We start from the raw sequence: 16356 nt of genomic DNA, 5'->3' as shown, positions 1-16356 counted from the left end.
ACAAGCATCCAAAACGATACAATAAAACATGAAAAGTACTAAAGCTTGAGACACACGCAGACGCATGGCAAACAAAAAATAGAAAGGGAAACCGGCATCAGCATTAATGGCGCTGATCGCCGGACCTTCGTAATACAAAAAGAGCTTCGGGACAGGCGACCTTTGACAGGCCCCAGGGCCACGCGCAACGCTCTCCCCACCACGTTGTACGGCAAATTGCCCCGCGGGGGCCTCCTTCTTCCCCCACTACCGCGAGTCTTGCAACGATTGGTCGAGCCAAGTAACAAAGAGACGAAGGGAATGCGCAAATCGCGTATGCGTGATGCAGCATGTGCCATTGCATCGCCACCGCCGGAATATCGGCACGCGAATATCGCCACGAGCGCGCGCACGAACGGCGCCTCTGGCAGATCTTTCGAAAAACCTCTCTCTCTCTCTCTCTCTCTCTCCGCGCTATTCCGACAATTTTGGGTCTTTGCGGCTACACACGGCTGCACTTTTTTACACGAGCGACGAGCTTACGCGCCTACGTTTTGCGGCTTGTTCGATTTAGAGCTGCAGCAGCACGCGTGCAGGAGGATGATTGTTGCCCCGCGAGAATCATTTTCGACGAATATTTCAGGAAAGGCATCCCGAGCGAATTCAGCGCGCGTGCAAACTTGTATTTCTTTATTGTTCTTTTTTTTTACGCGCGTGCGCGTATTTTGCGCACACGAGCCTAACTAGTAATTTTCATTCCGACAATTTTCAAACTATTTTAATCATTTTTTTTTGATACTTCAGTTCTGAAATGCGTTTTTACCGAAGGTAATGCAACTGATCGAATATATTTTTGCGCATAAAAACTTTTTTAATAATAAATGTAAGGTCACGGAAGTTTGACCGCGTGTTATATTCTCAGGGTGAATTATACGCTTATAAATCTCTCGAAAATGTAACATGCGGGTCGCCATAGAAAAAAAAAACGAAAAGAGCATCTAAAAAAAACCCTCTATAATTTTTGCCGTCAACGGGGTGTAACAACAAGGGGAAATAATTACATAGAAATACGGTTGCGGCTTTGCACGCCCGTGCACAGAGTGACACGGCATCGATAAAAAGTCACCGGGAAGAAAATATATAGGCGATAATATACTTTTGGCAAGGCGAGCAGGAGTACGCCTTTATTTTCTTGTTTTGGGCTACCGGGAAGGACATGCGAGGGGCTGCGCACGAGCGCGCAAGCTCCGAGCGACGATCCGCCTCCGAGTGACTCGCGGGCGCGTCGACCATAAATTCCGGACGCGCGAGAGGGAAGGTGCACGTAAGCATAAAATCACAAAGATGCGTATTAGTGGGTTCCTTTGACACAGTGACTTTGGATTTTGTGCCGTAGCGGTCGCTGAAGAAAAAAATATATATATACTTTTACGATTAGCGTCTTTCGATATTTCAATATTCATTCGATATACGAATGCTGAGGAACAATTTTCAAGTTTGTCGACTTTGGTTAAAAGAATTGGCGCGACAATGAAAACATTAAAACATAAAATTCCACAATTTGTCGCGCCTACGTCGCAAGATGGCAGAGAGCAGAGGGATCGTTCGGTAGGGCGGTGAACGGGGCGTAACCTTCTAATTATAATTATACGACGGACGCATTAGAAGCGCTAAATATTGGGTGAGCCCTGTCAAGAATTGGCCGCCTTCCGGGGGAGTTACTACGTCCGCGGACTGACTTATGCGCGCGTACGAAGAAAAGCGTATACGGTTCGCGCAGAGCTTCGGCTGGCTGGACTTGAGAGCGTCGCAAAGAATGCGCGCGCCCGCGTGCATGACAATTGGAACGAGGTTCGGTCCGTCGGAATCGCACGTGTGCGGAAGAGAATCAACCGCGGCCGTGGCTAAGCTGATGGATGGCAACGTTGTGTGTGTGTGTGTGTGTGTGTGTGTGTGTGTGTGTGTGTGTGTGTGTGTGTGTGTGTGTGTGTGCAACAGGTAAGAGCGATTGTGCCCCGATAACAGTAATTACTGCTGCAAGCGCGCGCGCGTGTCATTGGGCGAACAAAAGGGCCCCGGAGGTATACCACTCGCATTTATCACATTTCGCACTCTCTTCTATCTCTCCATATATATCGCCCTCCTCTCGTCCGCGCCCTCTTTCCTTCTCCCTCCGACTTGGAAAACAAAAGAGCTATATATAGCCAATGTCCACTTTAGACTTTTGCTACCTGCAGGGCTTCGGCTGCCATCTTTCTTCTCATTCTTTCTGCACTTGTAGCGCGCTCGTCTCTCCAGCTATACTCTTAAATATACTTAAATAAATTACAACTTGGCAAAATAGTGCCGTTGAGTATTTAAACCTTTTCATTTAAAAAAAGACTAGTGTTATCGTTAGTCTGCGTCAAAGCTAACAACGAGATTTTATCCGACTCTCTATTCAGATCTCTGCGGAGCGATCCACGCCAATGGTATTTCAAGACGGTAACGTAATTGTCAGCTCGGTGCAAAATAAAATTAGTTAATAAAACGACGGTCGTTTGGAAAAATGAATATTCACTTGGCAAATGCAAAGCTATAAAAGCTCACGGCGATCAGTAGGGCGGTTAATTTTTCAAGTGATCGCGCAGTGAGGATATCTTGCGACGCATCGTTCGATTGGATGCCGCACGCGGTTCGCATGGTAATATCTATACTATGGCACGTCTAGGGCGGGCAGCGCAACGTCTAATGCACTAATAACACAGGACCTCGGGCTGACAGTCGACGATTAATAAACGCGCGCTCGCTGCCGGCGCTTGCCTATTGTCCTTACAACGCGCACGGCGCGTCCCTTGTGGGTGGAGTGTTCGTTGGCAAGTCGCTGCGTAATTTTCAGTCCCTTGGAACTATACTATATATCTATGTGCGCGCATCTTCATTCCCTCGTGATTATTGATGTGAAGTATAATTTTCACTATGGGCTCGATATCTAATGTATAGATATGCCCGCGCTTGTTTTTATATTCAGTCAAGATTATTTATCGTCCTGATAATTCTTTTTCCAAAAAATATTCCAATGAAAAGCAGTAGAGTAATAAAAAAATTAAGACGTAGTGTTTTGATAAGTTTTCAGCTTTTATCGAAAAACATAATTTTCCCGAGTGATAAATGATATGAAAAATTACTTAACTTTTTCACGCGTATAAATCAGAAATACTCAAACTAAACGGACTGAAAGTTGAGAAAAGTTAGAGGTGAGGCACTTATTCAATTAATCTTTTTAAAAAGAATTATAACTCATGAATATTTTAGTCCTTTCAATGTCGAAATCCAATCATTTTCAAAATTTATATTTTAGTCGATGTACTCTAAAAATGATTTACTTTCGCTTTCCATGGACGCAGGAAAAGCTCGACAGTATAACTAAAGATGCTCTCCAAGTACCAGCACAAATAAGATAATCTCCATTATAAACTGAGCGAGGACGGGTAAACAAACTGCAAGCAGACTTATTTACCCGGTCGGAGAGTGAGTGAGAGAGAGAGAGAGAGAGAAAGAGAATGAGAGGCACAGGAAGCAATGGAGTGGGGCGGCCTAAGAGAGGAACAAAGTAATAACGCCATGCTTGAATTACGAAAAAGGTAGGCTTTTCTTTGCTGAGAAAACTTGAGGGTTATCCGTTAGTAACGTCGGTATCTTTTTTTTATATAACTACGTAAATAGTGAATTTCGCGTTGCAGATAGACGTTGCGCGACTATAAATGTTATGAACATGGAGCTCTAAATTTGATATTAGTATATTAAAAAAGGGTGGTATTCGCTTCATACTTTTAATTTCGATGTGTTTCTTTGCGTCTCGCGTGAAACACTGATAAAAAATGACTCACCCATGGTGCACTGCAATCAGGATTTTGAAAAGCCGGCACGCAACGAAACGTCATCTTTGGGTTTTATCCCAGAAATGTCGATTCACAAAAATCGATAATCCAGTCACAACTTACCTAGAACAAAACAAAACACATAGTTAGTGATCGAGCAGGTGCCAGAAATGAAAAATTGCAATTGATTTACATTCAAATTTCTTTGATTAAAACTTGGAAAAATTATTGCTCTACATATTTATTCCAATGAAATTGCTGTGGCCTATATAACTTGTGTTTGAATACGCGTGCAACAGCCTGTCTCATTCTTCAAAACCTGTATCGTCGCGCGTATATTCCAAAACGAAAAAAAGAGCACACCACGACGAGAGTCTAAGAGGGTGCACGATGAAAAATTCTATCCCGAGGAAAGTAAGAGCCAAGACCAATACGCACAACCCATAGAAGCGCGTGTTTCACCGCGACGCGTCGCCCCGCAAGTGTAACGGAAAACTCCGTGCGCAATATGTGCGGCTTCCGAACGTATGTATTGCAAATTCCAATCGCACCGTCGAGCTTGCCACAAGCTTGAATCTTGAAAATTTCATCGAGAATACGATAAGAATACTTGGCGTACGCGTGTGCGCGCGATCAGTCGAGCGGCTAACGCGACTTCGTCTCTTGCGTTTCCCTCGTGTACACCGATTGGTGATGCATCAAAACTAGATTGATTTTCATCTCTTTCCGTACGATTTGTATTGCATTGAAAATACCGTTCCGAAATACAAAAAGTACTTTTTTTTGTAACGATATTTGTCTGACAGTTTTGTGGTATTACTACTTAATATGCGGAGGCATACTATTTTCATAGATTCACTATATATACTTTATAATTTTATAAATTTTTATTTAGAAACTATTATATAAAAATCTTATAAAAATTATATAAATTTGATAGAACAGTTTATATATATATATATATATCTTTTATAACATGTACGGAAAATACTGATTTTAAATCTAATACATTTTAGACGGAAAGCAGCCTTCTTCAGAAATTTGGTGTAAATAAAAACCGTGAGTGACAAGAAATTGCATCGTCTATACAATGCTCTATTGATTATAAAAGAAGTAAAATTGTAAAGTTCATGTACGTTTCCGATAATCCGTTGCTATATACCTATGAAAAATGCAAACTGTATTTTGAAATCCAACGACGTTCGACTACCTATTACGCAGGTGCCTTTCCTGCGAGCAGACTTTTCGTCTCAGTTGCTATAAGCCAAATAAAATACACTTATCGTGCGCATTTTTCACCAGAATCTAGTCAATCAAATGTAGACTTAGACGAGCTTTCTCGTTAATAATCGCATGTTAATGACGAATCGTTTCATAATCTGTGAGGCACGTGCAGACTTTTGTATCTTGAATTGTATCTTGTGTAAAGCAAGTTTATTGAACCACTTGTCAGATTCGTATTCACGAGATAATTATGTAATTATAGGTCTGACATAATTGTGAGAAGTTAGTGGGTTTGGTTCCCCGTGAAACTTTGAAACAGCATTGTTTTGTGCAAGGTAGTACTTTCAGTAGAACTTGCGACTGAATAGTCATTGTGGATTGAAGAAAATGAATAATTACATTGTAATATCTCGCATTGCGAGGGGAACAACTAGGTTTCAGTTTTTGCAGCCGTGTGAGTTGGCAAACAATAAGAATTATGAAATTGCAACGTTCAATAATAACCATAATTTTTTCCGTAATATGATTATCACGAGTTGTAATTGACGAATGTAATTTTACGGGAATTCGGATTCCCAATCTACGCCTCATCAAATACACGTGAAAGCATAATATACATATAGGAGAGATAGAAGCGCGCAGACAGCAGCTCCTCTCGTACGCCAAGCTCCCCCATCGCGGAATGTCCCGCGCCAACGTGTGTCCGTATATCTATGTAGGTAGAGGCACTCTCCCACTCGCAAAAACGCAGCGTTGCTCACCCATACACGCGTAATGCTCGCCAATGGCGAGGGAGAGCGAGAGGGCCGCGTGTATTATGAATATTCAAGCGACTGCCGCCGCCGCCGCCGCCGCCGCCGCGCCACCGCGCCGTGTATATAGTCGTGGCATGGCTGCGCGTTCGAATCCATTATTCATCCGGACCTGCCACCGACTACTACCGCGCGCCTTTTCCATTCGCGTACGTGCGTGCAGCCCCGTCGGCCCCGCGTACTCTCGTTTCTTCCGTCTCCCATGGCTTTCCTCCTCTTTTTTCTCTCCTTTTTTAGCCGCGCCAAACTTTTGCAAATTAATCTTTCGCCTGCCGATGGTTTCTCGATGCGAGTGTTCTTTTTCGATTTGCTTGCCAAAGCTTATCATTTATAAGGATTTTGGAAGATAAATTAATTAGTACAGCGTTTAAAAGGGTAATTAGCATCATATGACAGCTGCTATCTTGGCATATGAAGTTCGCCACAGCTGCCTGCGAGAGCATATCGTCTTGCCGTATGTATAAAGAATGTGTAGCCTCCCCGTCACTCTCATTTCTTTTTGCGCTCTCTTTTTCACTCTCGTCTTTCGTTCGTGAGCGCGCGCAAGTAATCACTCGACAGACTCCGAAACTCATCGGTCCACTTACGTAATAGCCGCCTCCTGCAGATTTTTCGGATTCCAAGCCTGACAAATTGCACGTCTCCCGGGCGAACGAGCGAAAGGAAGGAGGATGAGAGAAATTAAGCTACGGCAGTGGCGCGGCGGCGGTTCGAGCGTCGCCGCTCCATCCAACTCCGAAACTCATCAATCGATTCTTCTTTTTTTTTTCATTTAATATGCCGAATATTACAACTTTGATGTATTGTTATATCTTACGTATACTACTCCTGTATCATCGTATATAAAAAACACGCATTAAAAATAGGATCCTGTCCAATTTAGGATTAAATGTGATAACAAAAGCTTGTGCATTAAACCTTGAATGCAACCGAAAGAAACGAAGCGATATATTTTTCGATCGCAACATGTTTAATACATGCTGTCAATACTACGCAACGTATCAATTGACGGTATAGGTAGATTGGATGTAAGAATTCTTGTTAATAACTCGGCAATTGGAATCGAATGGAAGGAGAGAGGAAAAGAAAAAAAAAAAGCGCAATTATATATGTCTGAAGGACCACGGTAAATTGAAATAATAGCAGATCGAGCGACAAAAGAGGCTGTCGGCCGCGTGGGCGTGCTCGACCGAATGGAGTGTGGCCATTGTTCGTCGACGCGTGACCGTGGCTGCGTGTAATGAGGGGCAAGCGCATGCGACACCCGCCGCTTTATACGTCGTATCGCGAGGGCAGATCGCAACGTGCAGCATCGACGAGATTCCGGTTGTGTGACCATAGCCCAAACTTTCACGCGTGTAAACATTTCGTACACGCGTCAATTTTCATTGCGTCGGCTGGATTTGAAATTCGATCTCACAAGGATGAAAATGATCGTTGCAGACGTCTGCGAATGATTTGCTAAAATGGCTTTCGCATTGAAGTGGATAGCATGATTTTCATTTCCGTCGGCGCGGAGACGACGCGCGAGTTCACCTGTCCAGGGGGAATCAATTAACAAGCCTAGCAATCATCAGTAGTCTGCGCTCTCGCGTGTAATGTCATCCGATCACTGCTATACATAATATGACTCGGCGGGATAATTGACGACTGGTGGGCAAGCCAAGTCTTCCAATTTGGTTTTATTAATGCAGCTTCTCTCGTTCCGTAATAAGCGAACGCTCGGTTGACAGCGCTCGACGCTAAAAAATGGGCGCGCAAGGTGCAAGCGTGAAAAGCAACGTGCGCGCGCCGCGAAGACCGTAGATCACTTAATTTTTGCTAGATCGCGCGCGAAGATACGAGCGACCAACGTGAAGAAATAAAAGGCCAACGCTCGCGCGTGCGTGAGTGCGGCTAATAAATTCTCCCCCTCCCCGCGGGCGAGCGAGGGAGCTTGCAGCAAATTTTCCGGTCCGCTTATCTCTCGGCGAGAAACAATCGCGCGGCGGCGTCGGCGGCGGACCTCTCCGCGAAAAGAATCTCGTGCTGCCGATCGCCCGTACGGCGTACGCATTGAATATTCCTCGAGTGCGCGCGCGTGTCACGCGGAGGCAATAAAATAACCGAGTAATAAGCGGCAGTCGAAGCTCCGCGCGGGGCACAAGTATGCGGTACACGCCCAATGCCCGTGTGTACGTCCGACGCAGTGTGCCGCAATTAAAAGGCGCGCGCGCGCGCGCGGGGATGCGCGGAGAAAAAGTGAAAAATTTACCACGAAAGAATGCTATGTCTAGCTGCCTTGTTCGTCTGCGCACGAGTGATCACCTGCACCGACATGCTGGTTAAACGCCTCTTCTTTTGTATACACACACTAACTTTATTACGTGTCGCTTTACGACAATTTCGTCTGACTGTATGGAGGATTCTATTTTTAGAAAATACAGAATTGAGTAAACGAAACGCCTGTAACGTGTCTGTAAAGTAAAAGTACATCTTCTACTTCTACTACAAGGAACAATTTTAATGTATAATTTTATCTAATGAGATCGATTATTTTGTTCTCAACGTCGAATCTGCTATTCGAATGCATTTTATAGCCAATTAATAGATTTACAGATTACCGAGAGTTAAAAAACATCTTTGATTGCTTGGCAAATAAAAGCAAACAGATGCCCGAAAAACGAATCCGTGCAATCAAAAGCGTCGGCTATTTCAAAGCGACCCTGAAAAATTCACTTGAACTGAATTCAATCGGCAGTGGCAGACGCGCGGCAGCAGAGCTCGCGATAAAGTTACCTTTGCGAAAGCGGCATCTTGGAAAGCCGCGCACGTACGACAGTTCGTAAGTGCCAGCTAAAACAAGCAGCAGCGCCTCTAATAATAGGCCGGGAAAGAAGCTGAACCCTAGTGCACGCATACTCTAAGGCTTGATCAAATCAGCAAAAAGAAATAACGTTGCACACCCTGGGATTAAGGCTACTGCACGAGAGAAAGAAAGAGAAAGAGAGAAAGAGAAAAAGCCGTGCAGACGCAAAAGAAAGAAGAACAGCAGCGGCTGCGGTAGCCGTCGGACGGTTATGGCGGGCGGCGGCGTTGGCATCTAGTATATATAGTGCTGAAATTGGCGCAACATTCCGATGATCCGTTACAATTACGGAATAATTCGAAGATGTCGGGTAGAGGGATGGGATGGAAAGAGAAGAGAAGAAAGAGGAGGAGGTGGTACCCCGAAATTAGACTGATTAGGGGGCTACCGTTTGCGCCGCTGCGCGCGCGCGCGCGAAAGAGAGAGGATCAACTACTGGAATTCAAACGGTTATTAGACCGTGCGAGTGTGTGCCGCTACAAATACGCGATGCCCAAAAAGTGCACAATCTCACACAACAGCACAGTCGAATCTATCCACTTCGACCCCCTGAGAACCAGCATCGGGCGATCTCTCTTGCAGTTACGTGACTTAGAAGCCGATAGCCGATTATTGAGAGTCCCGCCGCCGCGCTTTCTCGAAACGACCATGGGATTTGATTTCGGTCTTCGTCTCGTGGGAGGCTTTTCATACCGTGGAGGCAACTCACGCGATTCCACGTTGTTTTTGAATAGTTTCGGAGTCAAAGACTTCTAACATCCGACGAGACTGTCGAACGAATGCATGCCATTCAAAAATTCGCTATGCCCAATGTTCCATCGCCGATGGTATTGCTAACCCTGTGAACTCTCTCAATTTCTAATCCAGAGATCAATTTCTAATTCATCGTTGGCACTCGATAATCACGAATGAACGAACGCGTACAATTAAAAGACATTTCTCCTTCAAGATATCTCAAATAATGCGACAATGTCATTTGCTATTTAACGTAACGAATGGGTCAGCGAAAATCGGAGATGCAGTTAATACGCGAGCGCGAAACAATAGAAAGACTAACAAGTGGTTGCCGAAGAATTTTTATTGGCGGGAATACGTCTGAAAGAAACTACGGCAAAACGAGAGAATTTTATTTGGCTGAGAATCTCCGCAATTCTCTGGCTCTATCCTATAATTACGCGCATTATGTCGATTGCCCTACTATTAACAATTCGCCTTTGATTAATTTGCTTCCCTTGTCCTATGTTTCTCTTCTAACTGCCCTAGAGATGTTGCGCTCAAATTGACCCATAGACCGCGTACGGCCCATCGTGATGAATTGTTTCCTTCTAATTTCCGTTTATTTTGCCTGCATCTTAATATCGGTAGTAAGCTGTAAAACAATCTTAATACTTTTCATTTTAATTAGAAAGTTTTTCAGCATTAACACAGTATTACTGATTTATATTTTGTACAATAACTGTTACCGCAGGTTGGTTTCGTCAAAGTTTTAATAAGGTCGAAAAGAAGAGACGGCGAAAAGTCGGAGCGGTCACGGCTGCTTACCAAGCACCTCGCTGTAAACCATAAAAGAGAACCCTTGGAATAACAATCGGGCGTCTGAACTAAACGTCAAACAAGTCCTTGCTTCCTGTGAAAGTGTGTAAAACGACTCTTTCCGCCAGCGAAAATTCATTGCTTCGTTCACTTGAGTTGTTATTGCTGTGCCGCGCAGAATCCACTCGCAGTTGGCAAAAGTTCGTCGCGGTTCGTTATATTTGGGCAGAGACACTGGACGTGTGTGTATGTGTGCTTCACCTGCGCTCGGCCACCGCGGGCAATAAATAACCGGCGGGTTAGGCCGATTTTTATAGCCAAGAGCCGAGAGAAAGAACGATCTGTGCGACTGTCCAATATAGAGCCAATCTCCGAGCGCTAACTAGCCGTTGAAACGAGCGCCGCGCGCGTCTTTTCTTCTTATACAGCGAGAATCCCATCCGAGAGAGAGAGAGAGCCCATCTGAATGAATAACGCGTTTTTAAAAGAGAGGCCCGATTTGGAACGATGCACCTCGCGCTGATGAGCTTCGTTTTCTTGCTTTCGAGTGGGTTGAATGCTCTTATACTTGGCCGAGGATATTTTCGAGCGGAAGTGCTCGCCGGGGAGTAGCAGATTAGTTTTATCGCCAAAAGTTTTTTCTTTTATTTCTTCTGTTATAATCGATTTTTCGATGATTTGACATCGCGATAATTTTCAGATGTTCCAGCCCCACGCTACACCGTTGAAAATCATTGTCTTTCGCGAAAATAAGCGTTTTCAACATTACCTAATGCTGGCAATTGTGCTATAAAATGATTATTGTGTGGTATGTTTTAACAGAATTCCTTCATCCGATGCGATACAGGCGCATAAAAACACGAAATTCGACACGACTAGAATTGACGCAAGATGGTATGTACATATAAATATATCGCCGGCTGAAACGAGCGGCGGGCCTCCCATTTAACACCTACATTCCGTGCTACCTCTAATCATCTCGCATAAAGCGCGCGAAAACTATAAATCGTCGGGCCGCCGAGGCGAGCGCGCGCGCGCACGCACTTGCCTCTCTCTACCTTCCTGCGTCCCTTTTAGCTCTCGGCGTCGAATGGCCGTTCGAGCTTTAGCGACGAGTCCGGCAGCAACGAGAGCAACTCTGCGCACGATAAAACCGATGAGCAAGCAAGGCGCGTGCTACTCCTGATTGAAATGTCAGAGCTTGGAAGTTATGCCTTTTGGGCGCGAGCTGCCGTTGTATTCAAATGTATTTTTCAGCGAATACAACGACGAGCTTTGCGTAGACATAGACAAATGCGAATTAAAATTTTTTGCGACTGAATTAGCGATTTCAAACTCATTTTACTCTGGTATTTTACGAAATTTGCCAACAATTTATACGCGCAAGTGAAACATAGGCCAGAGAGCAGTCGCAAATACGCTGCTCGCGTAGATGAAAATGAAAAATGCCATCAAACGAAACAAACATCCGACAGGTCAGACGATAGCGTTGCGTGCGCGCGAGCGAGAAATTAATTGTAAAATATCGAAAAGGAGTGTACCGTTGGAGAGCTCGCAAGCTTCTCGCGGGCAGAGCGGCGAAGCAGGAAGAAAAGGCATGTGCCAGTGAAGCGAGTCAAGTGGATTGGGCATGCCGAGGTGCTAAGAACAGCAACGCAATTGTCGGGGTGCGCCTGCGCTTTTCCTCCGGCTGTATCCCGAGGCGACGTCGAACGCCGATTAACAATCTAATGAGCCGCGTCTGCATATAGAATGCTCTCGCTCGCACTGCACCTCCGGAGTTTATAGTGCGCATGCGTGATTTCCATTTGCTGCCTCGTTAAAAAATCAACGTTATACCGGCCATCAATGTCGGGAATAGCAATAGCGATCCTCTCTCTTTCGCTGGCGCATGTGCTACTTAATTGAAATGTTATTATTGCGCCTCGTTAAGCTGCGCGCCGAGCTTACAAGCAAAACCTTTACGATTTTACAAAGCTCGTATAATCCGAAACTTCGATTCGATGTCGAGATCATTCATAAAGCTGTCGATCTCGTGCTCCTTTTGCAGCGAATACTCGAATCAGCCAAAGTACTGTATTTGGTCAGAGCCGCGTTTATAGCTTGTTTGCAAAAGCACATGTGATTATTGACACGAGGAATAACGTCGTGTAAGCACCCGTACAAATAATTTTTTGCGTAATTTTACGCGCATCCTGCGCGACTGAAAGTGGCGCTGTCAACTCCGCGGCGCAAAGCTACGGTAAAAACGGTAAATGCCGGCATTTACTCGGGCAGGGAGACGAGAAATTAAGACTACAAAAACCAAAGGTAGCATTTAAAAGCGAGAAAAAAGCGCAGACACACTCGGCACGCACACGCGCGCGCTCCCATCCGACAATCACGAAACACGCCCCTCGCGCGCGCGCGCGCGCGCGGCGATCATCCGAAGGAAGGGAAAACAAAATGAGAAGAGAAGAAACGACGAGTGCGCGCGGCGAAGGAGAGAAAACAAAATTAAGGGCGGAACGGGCTCTCGCTCGCGCGCGCGCGCAAGGTTTTTGCCGATCTCGCCAAGAAATTGAAGGCCGCGGACGCGTGCGGCACGTGGCGTCCGTTCTCTCTCGCGTGTGCGTACGCGCACCGCACATCCATCCGCCGTGTTGCACGCATCGAAAAGGAAAATCATTGGCGATGCGGCAGCACGGCCGCCGCGTTGCATGAATTTATGTGTTTCGCCGCGTTGCAATGATTCCATTGTGCCGCGAGTTTACGAGTTGCCGGGCTTAAAGCCTGTCATTAGGAAGGCGCGAGCAGCGCGCGCGCGCGCCCATGCTCCACATGCATTTGTATATCTGCCACGCTGTTTTACGTGGAAAGCCGCGGTGATTTACAGCCCAATATTCATCGATTTATATTCTATTCGGCTTGCTTATTTCACTTGTCTTGTGTTGTTCACTTTTTTACCTTATACCCTCTAAACAGTGTAAACACTGAAACAACTTTTAAGACCGTTCTATAAAGACACCGATTTTTATATTTTAGCCTAATGAATAATTCTCAATCGAACTAGTGTTTGCAGCAAACTATGAGGTTTCATCCATTCTTATAAGTTATCACGGCAGTCATAAAATCTTTCAAATTCACTAACATATCTCTTTCAAATGGATAATGGTTTTATAAATTCGTAACTTTCACGTAGTCAGCGTTGTTCATTTTATCAAATATTAGTATTAATTATAATCATTAACAATGATTTCTCTTGATAGGCAAAAAATTGTCCTAATTTAATAGAGATTTTTTAGTAATAAGACAATTCGATTATTTTATATTAATAAATACCTGCAGTTTCCATTCAGTTACTATATGTAATGGCCTATAATTTATTCGGAGAAATGAGCATTTTCCTCAATCATAAGTGATTTATATGATCCGTATCAACTTAACGTTAATAATTTCTTTTTCCGTATTAATACGCTATTTGCAAATCATTTGAGTAATAAATGATTTCTTTGAAACATATAATTCTGGTCAAAGATCAAAAAGCAAGTCCGTCTTTCTCGGAAGCTCTTTATACATTCGTAGATTGAGGCAAGATGCGCACTTTTCCATCGTAAGTTTCTGATTTTCACAGTAATGCCAATAAAAATAAAACACTTGCATTGTTTAACTGACTGAATTGTTTATTACAATGTTGGAATTGATGCGTGAACGATAATCATAATAAATCTATCAAATTATTTTCACATTAAATGCGGCGATCGGAAATTTCGTAAATTAAAAAAGATTAATATACTAGTGAAAAATAGTTTGAAAAGAGTTTACCATTTGGTGCATCCTGGCGGGATTGTAATAATCTAAGTTCGGCATTGGAAAGTTATTACGCCAAAAATCAGTCTTAATGTTTTCCTTGAACGTTCGATTATAGTCTCTTGTTTATATGATCGTTCGCGTAATCCGATTGCCTGGCTGTCCGACTGTCTTCATTTTTATTTCTCACTATTTAGAAGATCCTTGTAGACACAGTCACTCAACTGAACACTGGGCAAGGGTTCCTTTCTCACCTCGAGAGCGAGGGAAAAAATGAAGAAGTAATCAGTGAATTGTAGCTGAAGTCTTCCGTGCAAAGACAAACACAATATGTACACACGCGCACACTGATTCTCCTATTGACTCTCATTCGTCCGGCAAAAAGCAGGAATCTCGAGGCTGCTCGAAAAACACGTCCGTCGGGCGGGCCTGGAAGCTCAATCGTGCAAATAACTTCTGCTGCCTGGTGTGCAAAGCTGCCCTCGAGCAGGTCGAGTATCGACGCGTCGTCGATCGATATCCGCGAGTAAGAGCAGCAGCAACAACAACAACAACAACAACAACAACAACGAGAGCGAGAGAGAGAGATGGAAGGCAGGAAGGAAGGAAGAGTCGTGCCGTCTCGAAGGAGGACTGGAGGGTTACTGCGCCCGCGGGGCCTTAGCTACCAGTGCGATGGGCTATCTCCGCCGAGTGGCAGCTTCGGCGCCCGCGGTGGTGGGGAGCGCGGCGTTCCGGGGTGGGAGCGGCCGCGCTCGCCGCAGAGAAGGCCCACCGGGATTGGGGCCCGCTCCTGCCAATCGGACAAGGCCAGCCCAGCGGCGCGCCCCATTGGTCATATAATAGAGGCCCCCGCACATGATGCGGCGTAGGTGAACTCTGCTCGCTCCCGCTCGCTGTGCCTTTTTTTACTCTCTCCGCGAGCGATTTATACCGCGCTCCGGGATTATATGCACTTGCAGCTGCATAAGCGTGCCCCGTCCGTCCGCCTGCCTGCCTGACTGCCTGCCTTCCCCTTTTTTCGCCCCACAACTCGATCCGACGAGGCACATTACGACACGTGTATCGCTTTGCTGCAAATTGCTTCTTCTTTTTTTGCTTTGGCCGCTTCGAGCCTTATCTTTGGCTTTTGATTTTTTCAGCAGACGCTTTTGTTGAGGGTGTTTGCGTGTATCTGCTTTTTCGTTTCATTTTTCATCTCGTGGTTTTGCTCGCGGTCTTGCTTTTTTTTCTTTTTCTTTCTTTTTTTTTTGCAGAATAGCCTGTGGGTGTGGGTTCAAACGAGAAGCCTTCGCGATTTTTTTTCCAGATTGCACACTTCTGCTTACTTAGAAAAACGCACGATGTATACGAATTACTGTACTCAATGACAACATCCAATTCGGAAATAAAATTTGCTTGCGGAGAATAAGCTTTTTTTTGAAACCCGCAAGGAACTCCGCTAGCCTCTCTCTCTCTCTCGCGCGCGCGCGCAAACTAGCCGGGAAATGACCAAAATGGAGTTGGGAGACTCCCCTTCGCACTGTAGCCCGCACAACTAGGGCGACCCTTCGTCGTAGTGCGGCTAAGAAGTACAGTGTATACAGAAAAGAAGAGGGAAGCGCTGCGGAGGGTTGCTGTTGCTAGCGGCACTCGATTATTGGCCTCTGGTTGCCGAAGACGAATGAAATTCCTAACTGGCTTAGGCCACTCCTTTTCTCGGTCGACCGTTAAAAGATGTCACATGGCCGAGCTGGAAATTGCTTTTCAGTTGGACACCCGTTCCTCGCCCGGAAGTTTCGCGCTCTAGCCAGCATTATCTTCGTATTAGCTTCGTAGCATCTCGCGTGCGCAAGTTCAAATGTTCACCGATCTCCGGGAGATTCGAGTGTGCTCAGTGTGTTTATATATACAAGTACCGCTGCGAAGCCATCGCGATTACTGTAATTGGAAGCCCGGCGTAAGATCTTTAGAAAATCCGGCGAGAAAAAAAGAAGCAGATAGGTTTGCACGCAAGAACAATTACAACTCGTGGGAGATCATGGCGGAGACGAGGCCGCCGCGCGCGGAACGCTCGAGCGTCCTTTCGCAAAATATAAAGTTTTTGTTTGAGGCGATCGCGCGATCATCCTCGCAACAACTTGGAAGGGCCATTCTCGTGCGGCGCGAGCCCGGAATATAATTGCGCAAGCGAGTGAAAATTCCGCGAGAGAGATACTTATGGCGCGCGCGTCTCGGGCATCATCGTCGGGTGCGCGCCGCAGTTCTCTTTCTCCCTCTCGGTTGCGATGCTCCGGGCGTCGCGTCGACGCAAGCCGCGCGTGAGAGCAAG

The 16356-nt window shown here is 45.4% G+C and overlaps 1 protein-coding gene across 1 annotated transcript in view; it reads right to left on the bottom strand.

The window, feature by feature from the left end:
• Window positions 1–16356, bottom strand: part of LOC131668641 (transcription factor AP-2-epsilon) — a 176530-nt gene that overhangs the window by 81716 nt on the left and 78458 nt on the right. The window contains exon 2 of the mRNA XM_058942983.1: window positions 3849–3957. Within this exon, the coding sequence (XP_058798966.1) occupies window positions 3849–3902 (54 nt within the window). The 5' untranslated portion in view covers window positions 3903–3957. The remainder of the gene's footprint in view (window positions 1–3848; window positions 3958–16356) is intronic.

Source organism: Phymastichus coffea, unplaced genomic scaffold, assembly GCF_024137745.1.
Source record: "Phymastichus coffea isolate CEN01 unplaced genomic scaffold, Cenicafe_Pcof_1.1 PCOF00082, whole genome shotgun sequence".
Lineage (NCBI taxonomy): Eukaryota > Metazoa > Arthropoda > Insecta > Hymenoptera > Eulophidae > Phymastichus > Phymastichus coffea.
This window is presented reverse-complemented; position numbering and strand designations above follow the sequence as displayed.